The 19,034-nt window shown below is 37.6% G+C and overlaps 1 protein-coding gene across 1 annotated transcript; it reads right to left on the bottom strand.

Annotated features, from left to right (window-relative positions):
* Positions 1-16,216: 16,216 nt before the first annotated feature.
* Positions 16,217-18,779, bottom strand: LOC110029898 (amino acid permease 3-like). Its single transcript, XM_020732381.1, has 7 exons — positions 18,645-18,779; positions 18,128-18,245; positions 17,811-18,044; positions 17,631-17,724; positions 17,325-17,539; positions 17,092-17,234; positions 16,217-17,007 (listed from the first exon to the last, which is right to left on the bottom strand). Exons 1-7 carry the CDS (start codon positions 18,762-18,764, stop codon positions 16,348-16,350), a joined length of 1,584 nt encoding a protein of 527 aa, XP_020588040.1. The 5' UTR covers positions 18,765-18,779; the 3' UTR covers positions 16,217-16,347.
* Positions 18,780-19,034: the final 255 nt, after the last annotated feature.

Raw genomic sequence — 19,034 nt, 5'->3', positions numbered from 1 at the left:
ATGTAGGCTATGACTTAGCAGATATATTTTTTTTGTGAAGATTTAAGTACATACCACTCAATTCTTATGTATTTATGTACATAAGGTTTATACTTTAATTTTTAAGCATATACAATCCCATCTATATTTTAATTTTTAGTCATATATCACCTCTTCTATGCATGCGAAAAGTGTATTATTATGTGATATTATTGAATTCAAATTTATCATATAGAATACGCTCAAAGCATAAAACGTGGCGATTGAGGGAGAGGAAAAGAACTAGAAAGGGAAAGAAGTAACAAAATGATTGCCCCTAACGAGGTAAATTCCAGGTGTTGGCTCGGGCTCTTGGACCTATTTTATATATTAAAATAAGAAGTTACAAAAGAATGAGAGAGTAATGCCTAAATGGATGGATAGCCCAAAATGGCCTATTTACTTTACATGAAAAAGATCCCCTTGTTTATAGATTGTAGGGGGTATCTAAAAAATTACATCATTGCCCCATAGGAGTTACATATTACTATGCTTCTGAGAGTTACCGATTATTATGTCATTTGGATTTACCAATTATTATTATCTTCATTGATACATTTTTGTATATCAGACATATTTTCATATGCTAGCATTTTTTCATTATTGGGTCAATCTGGCAATGTGGTCAGCTGATCGATTTGGGTGGCTTTCCAGTCTCTGCTACCGTCGATATTTTTTCAAACATACATAATGTCCCCAAATCTCTTATTTCTTTGAAGTGAAGATGCGATAAATTTTAAGCTAATTTAAATATAAAAAATGTGAATGCAATAATCATACTTCTTTGATTTCAGCGTCATTCAACGTTCTATTTTCTTCAGTTCCGAAGTGCTCTCTTGAGGCTTTTTTGCGCTGATTTTTTATTTGCATTGTTGGTCGGATATCTGACCCTCGGCTGGTTAAGGTGAACTTTGATTGGCCTTATTAGCATCATCAGTCACTTAGTTAATAAATTCTAATGGCTGACAACAGACATACTACTAGCCAGAGGTAGGTGATCGGTCGGAATCAGGTGATTGGCAGGGGCCGGTTGGATGAGCGGTAGGTCAGATGTTGTTTCTTGTTGAATGGTCGTTTGCTAAAAAATAAATTGAGTGGTATTTATGTGAATACATAAATATAAGAATAGAGTGCATATGAGAATCTTCTCTGTTTTTAAGATGGTCGGTTGGAGAAATACAATCGATCGGAAGCAGTGGTCCGCCAGAGGTGGCCAGAGTCGACCAATGGGTGCCTTGTTGGAGACACAAACAAATTGAGTGGTATTTATGTAAATATATAAATATAAGAATAGAGTGATATACATGTGAATCTTCCCTAATTTTAAGATGGTTGGTCAGAGACATATAACTAGTCAGAGGAATGTGATTGGCTAGAAGCAAGTGGTCGACTAGAGGCGGCCAAAGCATTAGTTGGCCGGAGGGTGGCTTGCTGGAAGCACAAACGAATTGAGTGCTATTTATGTACATATATATATATATATATATATATATAAAAGAATAGAATGAAATATATGTGAATCTTCCCTCACTGGCCAGAGTCTTGTGATTGGTCGGAAGTAGGAGGTCGGTCGGAGGCGGCTTGAGCATTAGTCGGACGAAGGGTGGTTTGTTGGAAGCATAAAAAAATATGTTGGTATTTATGTAAATATGTAAATATATGAATAGAGTGGTATATATGTGAATCTTCCCTGAATTTAAGATGTATGGTCGGCCAGCAGGTGGCTTGTTGGAAGAACAAACAAATTTAGTGGTATTTGTGTAAATACACATACGAGAATAGAGTGGTATATATGTGAATCTTTCCTCATTTTAAGATGATCAGTCCGAGACATACAGTAGATTGGAGGCAGGTGATCAGTCAAAAATAGGTGGTCGGTCAGAGGGTGGCTTGTTGAAAGCACAAACAAATTGATTGGTATTTATGTAAATACATAAATATAAGATTATAGTGATATATATGTGAATCTTCCCTGATTTTAAGATGGTCAGTTGGATACAACCGATCGGAGGTAGGTGATCGGGTGGAAGCAGTAGTTAGTCGGTTGCATTTGGAGCATCGATTCGTCGGAGGCTAGCTTGCTGAAAGCACAAACAAACTGAGTGTTATTTATTCAAATACATAAATATAAGAATAGAGTGGTATATCCAGTTGCGTTCGGAGCATCAGTTAGTCGGAGGTTGGCTTGCTGAAAGCACAAACAAACCGAGTGGTATGTATTTAATCACATAAATAAAAGAATAGTGTTATATATGTATATCTTCCTTAATTTTAAGATGATCGGCTAGAGACATATAGCTGGCCTGAGGCAGGTGATAGATTGGAAGCAGGTGGTCAATCGGAGGCAACCGAGACATTTTTCGGTTGAAGGGTGGCATGTTGGAAGCACAAACAAATTGAGCGGTAATTATGTAAATACATAAATATAAGAATAGAGTGGTATACGTGTGAATCATCAATGATTTTAAGAAAATAGGCCAGAGAGATACAACCGGCTGAACGCAGGTGATAAGTCAGAACCAGTTGGTTGGTCAGAGGAGACCTGTTAGATATGACTCATATACCATAAAGGGACAGATTCTGAAGCAGAGCGGAAGATTCTGTCCAAATCAGGGGAATTTCCTTATGTGGGTTGGGGGTGAGGTATAGGGGTAATTTGATAATTACATATTGTACTCTAGAATTTTCTAGGGTTATAAATAGACATGTATGTAACCCTAGGTGTTTTCTCATATCTCTGATTTTTGTAATATCTTTTCTGAATATTGAAAGAAAGCCATCACTTTGCTTCTGAGGACGTAGGCATCTTTGCCGAACCTCGTTAAGTCTCTGTGTGTTCTTATAGATTTGTGTCGATTCTTGTTTTTCTTTGCCCTAATTTCTCAACAAGTGGTATCAGAGCCTGGTTCGAGGGTCAGAGCCTGGTTCGAGGGGAGCCTGGTTCGAGGGCAGGGAAGAAAAATTTTGTCGGCGCAGGAAGAAGGTTGGTGGCAGTTCTGAGTTCGACGAAGGTTCTGCCCAGCTGAGGTTTAGCGGTGCAGGGACAAAGAGATTTGGCGGCTGGGTTTAGCCGGTTCAGAGCGATTTCGGCCCGTGACAGTTTGGATTCGACAGAGATTCGACTATTGCTTTGACCAACCAGGCAAGAGGAGGATTCGAAAGCTCCTTTCGGTGGCGAAGGAGGAGGCTTTGCGCGACAGATTTGACTAGCAGGAGAGCTTCTGCGCGATCAAGGCGTTTCCTGCGCAGAGGTGGCAAGGCGGCTCGCCGCAAAAGGTTGCTGGGTGCGGAGGTGTAATTGGGATTTTTCCGAGGAGGCGATTTCCTTTCCATTGCTGGAGGCTCCGATTTCTTTGCTTGCGAAGAAGGAAATTGAAAGTTCTGATTTTATTCTTTTGCGGGAGGCAGAGAAGAAAATTGGAAGTAAATTAAGTTCCGAGTTTATTCCTTTTGCTGCTAGGGAAAATCTGGAAGGCGCGGAGGCTTATGAAAGGAAAGTTTTTAAAATTTAATTAAATAAAAAAATATTTTAATTCAAGGGGACTTAATTAAGGAAGCTTAATTAAGAAAATATTTCAATCTTTTCATTTCAAAAAAAAAAAGCTGTTGCTTTTCTGAAAAAAAAAAGAAAAACTTAATTAAGGATTTTTTTTCAATCCTTCTTTTTTGAAAAGATTCCGAGCAATGATTTGAAAAGGAATTTGTAAAAGTTTTTATTGCAGGATCAAATTCAAATGACAATTTTTGGTGCAAAATTTGAGGTGATGAAATTCGATGGAACTTTTAACTTCGGATTGTGGCAAACAAGAGTAAAAGATCTGTTGGCTCAGCAGAGAATCTTGAAGCTTTGCGGGCGAATGAAGATTGGAAAGAATTGTAACAACGAGCTCCGCTACTATACGTCTATGCCTAGCAGATGAAATTATGTATCACGTGATGAATTTAAAATCTCCAAGGGAGATATAGAAGAAATTGGAAACTCAGTTTATGGCTAAATCACTGATGAATAAATTGTATCTAAAGCAAGAGTTTTATGAGCTAAAGATGCAAAAATGTTCTGATATGGCGCAACATGTTAATGGCTTCAATTAATTAATCACAGACTTGTCACGACTTGATGTGAATATTGAGGATGAAGATCGAGTTATGATTTTGTTGTGTTCATTGCCTTCTTCCTATGAACACCTGGTGTCCACTCTTACATATGGGAAAAAAACTATCAAATTTGATGAGATTACTGCAGCATTGCTGGCTCACAACCAGTTGAAGCGGAATGCAGGGGAAAACTCTCATGACGACAGTTTATATGTTAAGGATAAGCAAGATCGAGGAAGAAAGAAAGAGAATGAGGGTTTTAAAAGGAGAAATTCTAGATCCAAGTCAAAAGACAAAAATACAATTCATTGCTACAATTACAAGGAGTCAGGTCATATGAAGAGAGATTGTCCAGAAGAGAGATTGTAAGAGAGATTGTCCAAAACTGAAGAAGCAGATTGAGGAGAAATGTGATGCATCATTGAAGTCTGTAAATGTGGTGCAGAGTGACAATTCAGATTGCAATGATGACGATTTGCTTTCAGTTTTATCAACTCAGTTCACAGATGCATAGATTCTTGATTCAGTATGCTCTTATCACATAGCACCTAACATGGAGTGGTTTGCTTCATACAAGTCAACTAATTCTGGCTCAGTTTATCTATGTGATGATAGATGCTGCAATATTTTTGGTATTGGAGAAGTCATAATTAAGATGTATGATGACAATATCATGTGATATTAGACATATTCCAGATATGAAGAAGAATTTGATTTCTTTGGGCACTCTACACATAAATTATTTTATTCCTAAGACAGATGATGATAGGGAAACCATCAGAATTGTTAAGGGTCTACTGACGGTGATGAAAAAAAATTTAATTGCAGGAAATATCTATAAACTATTGGGGAGTACAGTTGTAGGTGAAGTTCATTGTGTGGAATCAGATGATGATAGTACATAGCTATAACATATGCGTCTGGGTCATCTTAGTGATCATGGGATGACGAAATTGTATTAAAGAAACCTGTTGCATGGTGTTAAAAGCTGCAATCTCAATCTTCGTAAGTTATGTATTCTTGGGAAACATACTAGAGTCAGTTTTATGACTGGAAGACACAAAACTAAAGGGATTCTTAATTATGTGCATTCTGATGTATGGGGCTCTACAAGGGAATCGTCATTGGGAGGATCTCAATATTTCGTTACATTTATTGATGATTTTTTATTATGTGCATTCTGATCATGCATTGGGAGGATCTCAGAATTTCATTACAAGCTCAAGCTTTGTAAGTTCTGTGTTCTTGAGAAACAGACTAGACTCAGTTTTATGACTGGAAAGCACAAAAACCGAAAGGATTATTGATTATGTGCATTCTGATGTAAGGGGTTTTACCAGAGAATCATCATTGAGAGGATCTCAGTAAAACAGAAAGGATTCCTGTTTTTCTTCGCCCTAATTTCTCAACAAGACCAGAGTATCAGACGGTCGGAGGAGATCGAAACATGGGTCGGCCTGAGGGTAGCTTAATTAGTAAGTCTACTACACCATTGAACTGTTTGTTGGCCTCCACTTCAGTGCAGTTAGAATAAGGAGCTCCTTCATGTAGATAGTTCGAGGCTTAAAGACGAATTTAGCACCCTCAACAAAAGTTAAAGAATTCTAATTCACAACAACCTCCTGGTAATCAATGAACCTCGATCAGAGCTAGGCTTAATAATCCATTGCCGGCGAGTACTCTGCCTCCCCCTCCACGAACACAACAATTGACTCATCCGAGTCATCCGGAAACTCAAAGACCGTGCTGGTGGCTAGATATCCCATAGGCAGCTCGTCGAGCTCGTCGTTGTCTTCCTCACAGAGGAGGTCACCCCACGAGGAAGTATTGCGGGCCATGGAGAGCACTATTGAGGAAGTATTTATGAGTGGAAATGATGTGGGTAATTCACCCTCATTTGGTCTCCATCGCCGGAGATACGTAAACGAGCAAGTGAATTTGAAGGAGGGTTTTAACATGACAAAGAGGTGGAAGAATTGTAGGAGATCTCTAGATCTAGAAGTTGAGAGCATGCATAGATCTACAAGGAATGAGATGAAATTTCTTTGAAATTGCCGGTGATGACAAATAAATGGAGTGAATCCACTATTGAGTCAGTTCCCCTTTCGGGCTTTTTTCTAGGAGTAATTTTGTGAATAGTTTTCTCCTCGGTGTTGGTTATCTTCTTATTGACTGCATAGTCCAATCACAATACACCTTTTAGAATATTTAATGCAAATTTGTCATGTAAATTATGCCAATGACATAGATAGGAAGCAAATGAGAGGAAAAGAGAGAGAGAGAGAGAGAGAGAGGAGTGACACAACGATTGCTCCCAGCGGGGCAATATTTAGGTGTTGCCCGAGCTGTCAAACCCATCTTATTAATTGAAAGATGTTGTTACAAGAGAAAGAGAGAGTAATGTTTAAATGGCTGGAAAACACAAATGTCATCTTCCCTTTTACATAAAAAGGTTCCTCTGATTTATATATCGTAGGGGACATCTCGAATATTACATCCCCTGAGAGTTACGAGTTATTATGCCCATAGAAATTACAAGTCATTATGCTCTGGGAGTTACCTGTTATTAATTTCTGTGTGAGTTGCCAATTATTATTGTCTTATTGACACCTTTTTTGTATATCTGACACGTTTTCGTATGTTTGACACATTTTCGTTGCTGGAATTATCCTGCGAAGTGACTAGCCGGTCGGGTAGGCTAGCCGGCCGAATGAAGTCGTTAGCCGTTCGCTGCTATAGTCGGCATTTTTTCAGACATACAAATATGAAACATTTGGGTGGTAGAAATATAAAAAGAATGTTTAGGCATCAGAAAAGTAGATAAATAAGAATCGGATGTTATGTATGAAAATGCTTCTTTTTGTATCAGAAAAAAAGCACCCTTCAAAACTTATTTCTCATGTTTTTATCCTCGGAGGAAGATGCATGTAATTTTGAGAAATGGTGGGTTATTTTGGGGTCAGATAAATATATATTTTTAGTATTATAATAGTTATATATGACTATATATATATTTTAAAATAATTAATTATATTATTTAAAGAATTATTAATTATTTATACAAACATTTAAAGTTAAGGGACAAATCTAATCACTTGAGATTGACACAATTAATCAAAATAATACCAAGTATTTGTACATTTAAAGTTAAGTGAATCAACCCGTTAATAATAAAATTACGAAAAGTTAAAAAATATTAGAAAATGTCATTCTTTTTAGATGAAAATGAGCCTCCTATTTATAGATCACAGGTGATACAGGAAAAAATAACATCATTTTCCCTGAGAGTTAAAAGTTATTATGCTCTGAGATCTAGTTACTGATTATTATTTCTCTCGTGACGTACCACTTATTATTGTCTTCATTGACTTATTTTCATATATCTAGCATTATTTAGTATGTCTGACACATTTTTATTGTTAGTTCCATCCTGCGATGTGGCCAACTGGTCGACTGAGGTAGCTCGCCGAATGAGGTGGTCTGCCGGTCTCTACTACTATCAACATTTTTTCGAAAATACATGTATGAAAGATTTGCGGGTAGAAATGTAGAAAAAGAGAGTTTAGGTGTTAGATAAATAGATAAATAAGAATGGGGTGATATTTAAGTAAATGCTCCTTCTTGTTTTCCTTTAAATAACATAAATCAATTTTATCAGAAAATGACACCCTTCAAAAGTTCATTGTGATGTTTTTTACCTTGGAGGAATGTGCATATAATTTTGAGAAAGGGTGAGTGATTTAGTGGCCAGAAGAAAATATATTTTTAATATTATAATAGTCATTTATGATTATATTTCTTAGAATTGATTAATTATAATTTTTATAGAAATTTTAAATATTTATACAAGCACACAATAAAAAAATCTAATCACACAAGATTGACACAATTAATCAAAATAATCATGAAATATATGTACATTTAAAATTAAGTAATCATCCAGAATGTTAATAATAGAATTAGGGAAAATTAAAAATTATTAGGAACTATTACTTTTGATAACAATTTAAATCAGTTCATTTTTTTAGTAACCAATTGAGGTTTGTACAATAGCTCTGCATATAGACCAAAAAGAAAATTTTTTTCCTGCTATGGCATTCAATTGTGGTTTGTTATGGAGGATGGGGGATCACAAGTAGTGGTGCTGCTACCCATGATGGTGCTCTGCTGTGGGGATGTGTTGTAGTTGTTAAGATCCTACAAGCTTCTGATTCTTGGGAGAACCATGAGCTTGGTGAGTTACTCATGGAAGTGAGGTTTTGCTAAGGCATTGGTAAGGATATCAACATGTTGGTTCCGAGATTGAATGTAGTCTAGCTTAATGTTATTAAAATTAATGTGATCTAAAATAAAATGATAATCAATTTCGATGTGCTTCATCCTTGTATGGAAGATTGGATTGTTGTCTAGGAAGATGGCTAAGATTTTGTCACAGGAGATCCATGTCACTTCTATTGAAATGATCCTGAATTCTTGAGTGAGTCACCGAAGCCAAAGAACATCAGTGGTGGCAGTGGCGAGTGTACATTAATCAGCCTCTATGGATGACCGTACAATAGTGGATCGTTTCTTCTCTGTCCATGAAATAAGGGTATCACCAAGGAAAGAGCACACTCCCATACTAGATTTCCTATTAGTTTGATCTTCTGCTCAGACAGTGTCTGCATAGAGTCAGAGTTGTAGGTTTCCTGGATGAATTTGTAAACCAAAATGGCATGTATCCTTCAAGTAACAAAGAAGGTTAATAAGTTAGGGATAGTGAAATGTGGTGGACAAATATATTTGTTAGTATAGTAGATTGAAAACATGCAAAATGTCCAGTCTAGTAACCGTTTTGATACTGAAGTGAAACAGTTAGTTGTCTGTAAAGAGTGGGGTTGTGGAAAGGAGTACTTAGTGTAGTTAATGGGTGTTTCTTCTCTTGAATACGAGTGCTGCGAGGTTTGCGATTCTGTATTACAGTTGACTGAAGGAGTTGAGAATGTAACGCTCATGGCTGAGGAAGTAGTGGTTTGTGGATTTTCAAACATTAATGCTTAGGAAGAAGACAATTGAACCAAGATGTTTTAGCTGAAATTGAGATGTCGATTTGTTGATTAGCTGAGAGATTACCTTTGGTTTGTTCCCGGTGATGAGAATGTCATCGGTGCAAATAAGAACAAAGATGCTGAAATTATTCTGATTATAGAGGAGCAAAGATGGATTAGCCTTGCTGATCGGAAAATCGCTGACAGTGAAGAATGTAATAAACCATTGTTGGGATGCTTGTTTAAGTCTATATAAGTCTTTCTTGAGTAAGCATATATGAGTTGGGAATTGAGGGTCATGAAACCCAGGTGGTTGTTTCATGTATACCGTTTCCTTGAGGTTTCCATACAAGAATATGTTAAGATGTCAAATTTGATAACGATCCATTTGTGATGGAGAGAAATAGTAAGAAGTATTTGAATAATAGGGAGTTTAACCATCGGGATAAACATTTCATGATAGTTGATGCCCATTTATCGCCTGTGACCTTAGGCAACGAGTTCAGCCATATATCTTGTGATTATGTTGTCGGAATTACCTTTGGTAGTATAGGTCCAATGAGATCCTAGGACTGGTTTGGTGGAGAAGGGACCGGTGTCCATGTACCTTGATGCTAGAGGTCAATAAACTCCATTGTAATAACGTCTCACCAACAAGCATATTTGGCAACCCAGGTATAGCACGTGGGATTCGGTGTGTGTTGAATGTGATGAGACAAATTAAGTTTTCGGATGGGTTTCAAATTTTCTTTTTTGAACCAGGTTATCATGGGATGGGGAGGAGGATTTTCATTGGTAATTGGTGGAAGAGGAGATGATGTACAATGTAGATAAGTTTGGGTAGCAGCTGGTGTTGAGGAGATATGTGGGAGCTTGGGTGGGTTGGTAGTTGTAGGATGTGATGTGGGTGAGGGATATGTGGTAGGTTGTAACAGAAAAGGTGGAATAAGAGAATGAGGTTGCTATTGTGGGACTTGAGAAGGTGTTGTTTGTTCTAAGGATGGAAAAGTGAGTTCATCAAAGACCAAATGTCTAGATACAATAACTTTGTTGGAAGTGAAGTTGATACATTTGTAGCCCTTGTGTTGAAGTAAGTACCCCAGAAAATTACAATAGACTAATCTCAGTTCAAATTTGAATGATGTTTGATGTTTCCTTGAAGGGTACATGAGCATCTGAATACCCAAAGATGGTTGTGATTTGTGGAGATGTTCATAGAGCGAAATGTGATGAATGGATCTGGTTGGCATTCAGTTGATCAAGTGGACTGAAGTTTGAAGACATTCAGTCCAAAATGTGTAAGGTAAATGAGCTTGGTGGAGGAGAGCACGGGTCATCTGAATGAGATGGCGATGTTTTCGGTCCACTACCCTATTTTTCTTAGGTGAATAAGGATATGAGTATTGGTGTAGGATGCCATGTTCATTGAGAAATTTGTTCAGGATATTTAAGTTCTACTCTCTGCCACCATTGGAGCGAATGATTTTAATTTTGGAATTAAATTGGTTTTGTAGTAAATGAATAAAGTTTAGATTAATTCGAGTTGTCTCAGATTTGGTACACATAGGAAAAACTCAATAGAAGTTAGAAAAAGCATTCACAAAGGCAATATAATATCTTTAACCTTGATAAGAGATAATTGGGGAGGGATCCCATACATCACTATATATTAATTTTAATAGTTTATATTTTCCTCCTATATGAGTACAAAGGGTTTTTTGTGACTTTTGGTAAGCTTGCAAGAGTTGCAGAAGATTGGACTTGATGGGATGGAGGGCGACAGACAGTTGGAGATGGTTGTGATCATGTATGGGTGAGGATGTCCCAAGCACCTATGTCATAGTTCAAGTTGTTGTGCTTTATAAAAAGAAGTACTAAAAGCTTGTGGTAGATAACTAGATGATGGTATGGAGTAGAGTCCATTAAAATTGGGACTCGTGAGAATCAACTGTTGAGCCTCTGGATCCAAGATGACAAAATCAGAAGCATCAAATGATACCACAACGTTGTTATCTCTAGTTAGTTTGTGAATTCATAATAGATTGTGTGAGAGTAAAGTAGTATGATGAATTTGAGACAATTTGAGCTTACTATTTGGGGTATGTATGGGAACCACTTGCTCGTTACCGACTATTACCTGTTCTGCACCATGGTACATAATGAATGGTTGGAATTGGATGATATCATATGTGAAATGAGTCGTAACACCTATGTTTAGTATCCATTCGTTAGGAGTAGTCATGAGTGCTTGAGTTGAAAATGTTGGCATATATTCAAGGTTGGTTATATGCCAACAATTGAAAGTTGAGTGTCCTGATTTGTGACAAATTTGACCAGTTGTATTTTATTGGTTGGATGATCTTCCAACTCTTGGTACAACAAGATGGCTTTCTCTTTGGTTCGAATGTCAGTTTCTTCCTCTTCCTCAAGAGCAGTAGTTGCTGCATCCTTTAGATGTCGTGAGAGCCATTGGAGTTTCAGTGGGGGTGGTGTGCTTAGCATTCTCATTGTTGTTGTTAATCTCTTCACCACATAGTAGAGAGCAAAGATCGTCAAGAGCGATGGGTTGAAGGGAGGTTCAAATGACAATTTTGAAGGCATTGTATTATGAGGTAGACCGTTGAGAATGTAAAGGATGACATCTTCATGATCCATCTATGATCTTATTGCCGTTATGTGATTGACCAAAGTCCCGATTTCTGTCAAGTACTATGCCATTGTATGATCCTTCATGGATATATGATGCAACCCATTTTTAAGTTATATCACCCTAGATCTATTGGTGGGTTGTAATATGTGTTCTAAAGTTGCCTTGACATAAACTTAAGGATATAATTCTCTCTTAACTATATATATAATATAATTCTCTCTTAACTAATTCTCTCTTAACTATATATATATATATATTCTCTTAAAGTAATTAAATCTGTGATTTAAATTCATGATCCTAAAGATTTAATTATCTTCTGCAGAAGACTATTGGTCATTTTATTTTTTTTAATGTTAATGGCATTGATATCATAAATTAGATAGTTTTGGTATTAATAGAATATTAAATAAAATCTTAAATATAATTTTCACGAAATTTTTTCTTAAAATTAGGGAAAAAAATCATCTCCCCTCCGTGCCAGTAAAGTGGAAAAATTATTCCATACGAGAATGCAGTGTCCGATCTACACAGTTGATCACAACATTAAAAAAAAAAAATTAAATGAGTCCCACCAAAATATATCTTCGCTTCACTGTGATCAATAATGTAGATCGAACATCACATAGGAAGGATGGAATAATTTTTTGAGCAAAGTGAGGGGCTGATCTCCTTAGCCCACTCCCTTCACATCAGCCACATCAGCAGAATACCGACAAATTCTGTCAAATCAATACCTAACTCCCATTAAATTCTTCCACGAAATGCCCGTAAAAAAAATAAAATTACATACATATCATATAAATTCATATGTATTTACAGATCTAACCTGAGTGTAAAAATTAAAATTTAAGTATGAAATATGAAAAAAATATTTATCGAGTGGATGTTTTTAGGGGCATTTCCATACATACCGCCCAAGTTTTATGTATTTATATATCTAATATCTCAGGTATAGGTTGGTTGGCATATTCGTTAAAATTAAAATTTAGGTGTTTTATATGTAAATACATGAAAATTGAGTGGTTTCAACTTATATATGTAAATGCCCATAAAATTATAAGATATTGATATTTTTTTGTGTGATATAAAATACTTGAGTGGTATAAATTATGTAAGTAAAATTTAGGTATTATACATATAAGTATATGTGAGTTGTGTGGTATGAATGTAAATGCCTCTACATAGGGGTGCAAATGAGTCGGGTCTAGCTCAAAACCGTGCCAAGCTTGAGCTTCACTTGTTTGGCAAATTGCGAGCTCGAGTTCGAGTTGAGCTTGAATGGCGAGCTCGAGCTCAGCTCGTATTGGTTGGTGGCAGTCGGCTCATGAGCTCGAGCCGAAATCTCAGTTTTCATGGGAGCTCACCAGAGAAGGAATTGGTGGTGGGAGAAGGAGGAGGCAACAAAAGGTCATCGGAAATTGTATCGAAATGACTAATGATAGCCTAGTCGAATTGGCTCACAAGCCAACAAGCCGAGCCGAGACGAGCTCGATCTTGAGCTTATTTAATAAATGAGCTCAAGCATGAGCTTGAGCTCGTGACTCGATAAACTTGACTCGTGAGCTCGTTGAAGAGCCGTGCTCAAGCCAACTCCAGTCATTTGCACCCTGCCTCAACATATCACACATATATCTAATATTAAAGATGAGTTGTTATTTTTGGAAATTTAATAATATTGATATTGTTGATAACAATATCACATCAGACGATTGAAATGCTACAAAGATCATTATGCACTATACAAAGATAACAAGTCAATATATCTTCAAATAGTATTTGCATCATCTCCTCAAATTATGGCACTTCTACTAATTTCTAGGTGACAATCTCCTCTCAAAATCACATCAGTAGCATAGGAAAGAAGATCTGGGTCACCTCTGGGTCGGGACGTGGATGTCTTTCTTCATCTTAGCAACGTTAAAGAAAATCCTGAGGGTCATGTTGGGCGGGGTCGGGATAATTTTTGGGACGACACTCTCTTGCTTCTCAACGAGAGGAGCATGAAAAAAAATCCTAGAGGTCCTGCTAGACAATATCAGTGATAACTTTCGAGATGAATTTCTTTTGCTTCTCCACGGAAGAACATTCCAAAAGAAGATCTCTGATGTCCTACTGGGTAGGGTCAAGACTTTTTTTTTTCTGAAAAATCTCAGATCACCTACTCAGCAGGGTTGGAGACTCTACCTCTAGCCCCATCTCTTTTGTCTATTTATAGACTAAAAAATTTCTCATATTAATGACAAAATTAATTAAAATAATAAAAATAAAAAAAATAAAATTACATTAATTATCTTGTCCTCACAGCCTTCATCTTTTGGCATTCGATCTTCCGCATTCTAAATTCATAAAAAAAAAATAAAAATTCTCCTGTTTCCACTTTCTATACCTCTTACCTCTTCCACCTTAAAAAAAAAAAAACTTCTAAATGGGCGAAAACTCTCCTATTTCACGTATATTCATGTGAAGAGAAATTATTGTATCATGACATCTGATGCAAATTTACAACAGGTGTCCAATAACAGGGAGCCACATGACAATTTGAGCCCACTGACATACATTGTTCGGCCCGGGTTGCCACATGACACCCTATCATTGGACACCTGATGCAAATTTACATAAGTGTCCTAATACATCTCATGCTTACACCTTATTAATACCTTATGACAATTAATTGAAATCAAAGCCTTATGTTTAAAAAATAATGTATTGAGAAAGAGTCACAAGTCCCATTGCATACAAATCTGACGCCAAACATTAATGATTGTGCGTGTCTCTCTGTGTTTTATTATATTTATCTCTCTTTCTATAAGAGTGCTCAAAATATTGATATTTTAGGACTATTAAATTATTTTTGCTTGAAAATAGAAAGACAACTGGTGCGTCATCAATAAATTTACTTTATCCGACACAAATATCAAGACATATTATGCATATCAAGATAACTTTTTGAGTAATAAATATTCAAATTTCAATTAATAGACATTATGAGCTCCAATTTCAGCAATCTCATTGTCAAACTAACCAACTAGACGAGACGAACCTAATAATACCAAAATGAATTCAATCCGAACTAAATCAAACCTCGATCAAGTCATTAAATGCTTTTTGAGGCTTTATGTGCATATTTTAAAGGTGAAACGAATGCATGAACTTATGGTTAGATCGAGTCTCGACAAGACGAATCAAAAGAGCCTAAATCGCTCAATTACGATATCATTAAGACACTCAAATGTTCATCGAACACCATCTGATTAAGAAAACATCTCTGAGGTGTATGATTAGAATGATTCATATTTCTTCCTTAATTGCAATCGAGATTTTATGAATAAAGTCCCACCCCTCTCATGAAGGGGAGGGAGCTTAATGCCTTAAAAAGATTTAAGTTTAGAGAAGAATTGAAGTCCAGCGTCACCCATCCCCGACCACCACTCATCGGCTGTTGCCGCCCTCTTCTCACAATAAGTTCATCCGCGCACCAACTTTGTATTTCAAAAGATTTTATAATCATTTCGTACTTTTGGGACAAATGATTGTATTTCTAATATCTAGTTATAGTGAATTTCTTCAACTGAGTCAAATCCCGCAGCTCTTCTCATTTACTGGTTTTCTACGTAAAAATTTTTGGTGCTCTATTGATTGATTTGAGTGTGTGTTAAATACTCATCCAACACTAAGACGATAATTTGTTACTTTACCGTGATGAATCTTCTTGCACACATCAATTATAAATAGATATCAAAATTTATATTTTAGATATATATTACACCTAAGTATTATGTTGTGCGTAGCTGTGTAAATGAATCAATTTGAGTTCGAGTTCGAGCTCGAGTCACATACAGTCGGAGCTGCAGCTTCATTAATTAATTAAATTTGTGCTCGAGCTTAATTCTTAGTTCATCTAGCTCAATTCATGAGGACCGAGCCCAAGTTGACTCACGAGTCATCTTGGCTTAATTACACCCCTAATTGTGAAAAAAATAATACATATTGAGTTTGGATGTATAAGAACATAGTGTACAATAATATTTGTACACAAATATGCATAAAATGTATACATATTATACATCAAATCCGAAAATAATTAAAATCTATTTGGGGCAGCTTATTTGGTGCGATGACGTTTTGAAAACGCACCTGACCTGTTTGGGTAAACTGTATTTTGACAGCTTATGCATTTTCAAAATGGTGAAAATAATATTTTCGCACCGCATCTATCTAGATCCGGTGGTAGTTTTCTAACTGCGGGTCTGTGGTCCGGCTTTTCCAAAAAAAAAAAAAATAAAATAACCATCACACTTAGCTTATCAACCGATTATTTTTAATTGTGGAGGATTTAGGCTCCCAATATAATATTCAGTACTAACTCTGCGTAAGTAAATGTCTCAAAAAATATCCCAAATTACTTGTCCCAAATCATCATCTCCAATAAATCTGTAAGCGCACTCTATTTTCTTTTATGAAATTGCCAAATATTACAATCATAGGCAAGACAAGCTCCAACGAACAGTAACAATTACATAGTAAAATCAGCACGGTTCACTTCCATGTTTCAAATCCTCAATAACTTGACTGGAACGGCCGGAAAACCTTGAGATCCGACACAACGCCGGCGATTGAGCCAACAGCAGCGGCGATAGAAATCACAAGGCAAGAAATACTCAGAATCTGAAGACAAATCCACTTCAAGCTCCACTTACCCACCTTCTTCTGAACTATATACATCTCTATCGGAAAGTAGACCGTTAGAGGCCAGAAGCCCAGAGCCCCAAGGAGGCCAACAATGTCGTTGAAGAAAGGGAGAAGCATGGAGATGGTGGTGGTGATGACAACAAAAACCGTGCGCCACACCAAGCGGAAAAGATTGATGGTATATGATTTAGAGGAGACAGGGAGCTTAATTCTGATCTCTTTAGAGACGAACTTGTTGTCCGGCCATGTCTGGCTCGCCCACTTCTCAAAGAAGGCGAAAAGAGGCTGGCAGTATACTTGGTATGCGCCGATAAGGTGAATAACAATGGCGGCGTTAGCGATGTCGAGAAGCCAGAAGGGATTGTAGAAGCCGAAGCCGGTGAGGAGGTTTCCGGGGGCTTCGTCCCCGAAGGCCGCGTAGCCCATGCAGCCGCAGAGGATGTAGAAGAAGGTCGTGACCGCCACGCTTAAAAGTGTCGCCTTTTTCATCACCCGTGCTTCGGAGGGAGGTGGGGATTTGATTGTGTCCTGAAGAAGAGAAAGGTGTTAATGATAAATGCTGATTTAAATAGATTTTTTTGACCGTTTGATTGGTATTCGAGAGCTTCATGCCTGGATTTCGATGAGGATTAAGGAGTAAGAGTAAGCGAATGCGATGTCGCCGAAAGCCTGCAGACTGCGCCAGACCTTTTTGGTTTCTGTGACGGCGCCGCCGATTCTGATTCCGGTGAGACTTCCGCTGATGCCACCGTTAGCTGTTGGAGAGCAGAAATAGGAATTATAGAATAAGTTTGTTAAAGAAACCAGTTCTGGAAGAAGATATGGGAAATGGATGTGTAGATTACCGACAACTTGAACAATTCCGAGAGCGAGGCCGATGGAGGAATAGGTGAAGGACATCACGGCGGCGACAATGGAAAGCCACCAAATTTGGTCGAAATCAGGGATTTGTGAGAAAATAATCTCTACGACGCCGAAGATGATCATGTAAGGAGTGCTTGAGATATGGCAGGGGTTGTTGTGCCCTTTCTCATGAAAACAATTGGATCTCCGGATGGCTCTGTTTATGAAAAAAAACCAGTTTTTTTTTTTTATTATTATTATTCTGTATTTTTATCTCAGGGAAAGAAATAGAGAAGACGTTTACGTACGTCATGCTAATGGAGGAAGCAATGGTGTAACCAATGGCGACACCGAATAGATTTGCATACTGAATGAAGCCACAGAGTTTAACCTTCGCTCCACCTGAGAGACAAGCAGGCATATTTTAATCAAAGCTTAAAACATTGGGAGTAAAGATTTGATTTTGGGTAGGGAGAGAAAGAACTGACCAAGGTAGGAGGTGACGGCGTCTGTGTAAGTGTAATTACGCTTGCCGTAGACGGGATCACCGGTGCGGTAGCAGTCGGAAAGCAGAGAAGATGTGTAGTATATAATGAAGGCGAATAGAACCATGACGACAGGACCAGCAACCCAGCCGAGCTGGGCAATAGCCCAAGCCAATGAGAGCACGCCGGAGCCTATCACCGCTGTGATTATGTGAGCACTCGCCGTCCACATATTCCCTGTAAATAAATAAATATCAACACAGAGTTCCATGGCTTTTGTCGTACAAAAGGAGGAAGAGTTAGTTCTTCCTGTTCTGTACCAGTTCTCTTCATCCTGCCATCGTCGTCAAAGCTTTCTAGCCTTTCTAGCGCATGCTGCCGGCCGAGCTCTATCGAGACATCTTGTGGATAGAACTTAGCTCCGCCCATCTCCCCAATCTAATGAAAGAGAACGAAACAGAGAAAACAAAAGCAGAGTGAGATGGTCTTCAAAGTAGAGAAGCAGAGAAGAGGTGGTACGAGGAAGAAAGGTGCTTGGTGGGGACTATATATAGAGTGAGAAAATCTCGACTCCAAGTGAGGAGAAGCCGCGTCTTGTCCTCCGCTCATCGTTCAAATCCTACCTCTGATCTCATGGTCCCATTGGCAGATCAATGAAACTCTGCCAATTCAGTCTTTGGTTTCTGTTCCTCTGTACCCACCACTCAGAGAGCACTAGAATGGCGTGATTTTTGCCGGAAAGAGAAGAAGTTGGCGGAAAGAGACCATTACCGTGTGGTGGGTAAGTGATTAAAATATTTAATTAGGATCATGAGGAAATATTTTACAGGTTTTTACCTTCTGCATTTCTTCGGAGGTTCGTGGAGAATTCACCGAACAGGGGAGGAGATGGGCTGAATATAGTAGAGGAGAAATGTCTTGTCTTGGAATGGGGAGAGTTATGCGTTGGAGCGACATATATAGATGTTACCTGTGGCATGCTATAATAAAAAATATCTAAGAAAGTGAGAAGCTTGGGTTCTTTATTGATGAGATGGAATAAGATTCTTCTCGGAATGCAACTTTAATATCGGCTGTTATGGTGAGCTAATCTTTTGCTGCAATGTATAGGGTTGTTTGATCTGCGTAAAAATGTGTTTTTGCAGCTATTAAAAAGATCAAAAATATACACATATACCACATAATCACCTTCATAGCCTTCATTGCAACTAGACCATCTCAGTTATT

This window comes from Phalaenopsis equestris, unplaced genomic scaffold, assembly GCF_001263595.1.
Source record: "Phalaenopsis equestris unplaced genomic scaffold, ASM126359v1 Scaffold000609, whole genome shotgun sequence".
Taxonomy (NCBI): Eukaryota; Viridiplantae; Streptophyta; class Magnoliopsida; order Asparagales; family Orchidaceae; genus Phalaenopsis; species Phalaenopsis equestris.
This window is presented reverse-complemented; position numbering and strand designations above follow the sequence as displayed.

Bases quoted from the DNA above. Each gene is read 5' to 3' on its own strand.
- LOC110029898 (XM_020732381.1), bottom strand. From the start codon at position 18,764: ATGTCGCTCCAACGCATAACTCTCCCCATTCCAAGACAAGACATTTCT. The intron at 18,246-18,644 runs GTAAAAACCTGT...CTCTTTCATTAG, and splicing joins CCTCCGAAGAAATGCAGAAG to ATTGGGGAGATGGGCGGAGC. The intron at 17,235-17,324 runs GTAATCTACACA...GCTCTCCAACAG, and splicing joins CGGAATTGTTCAAGTTGTCG to CTAACGGTGGCATCAGCGGA.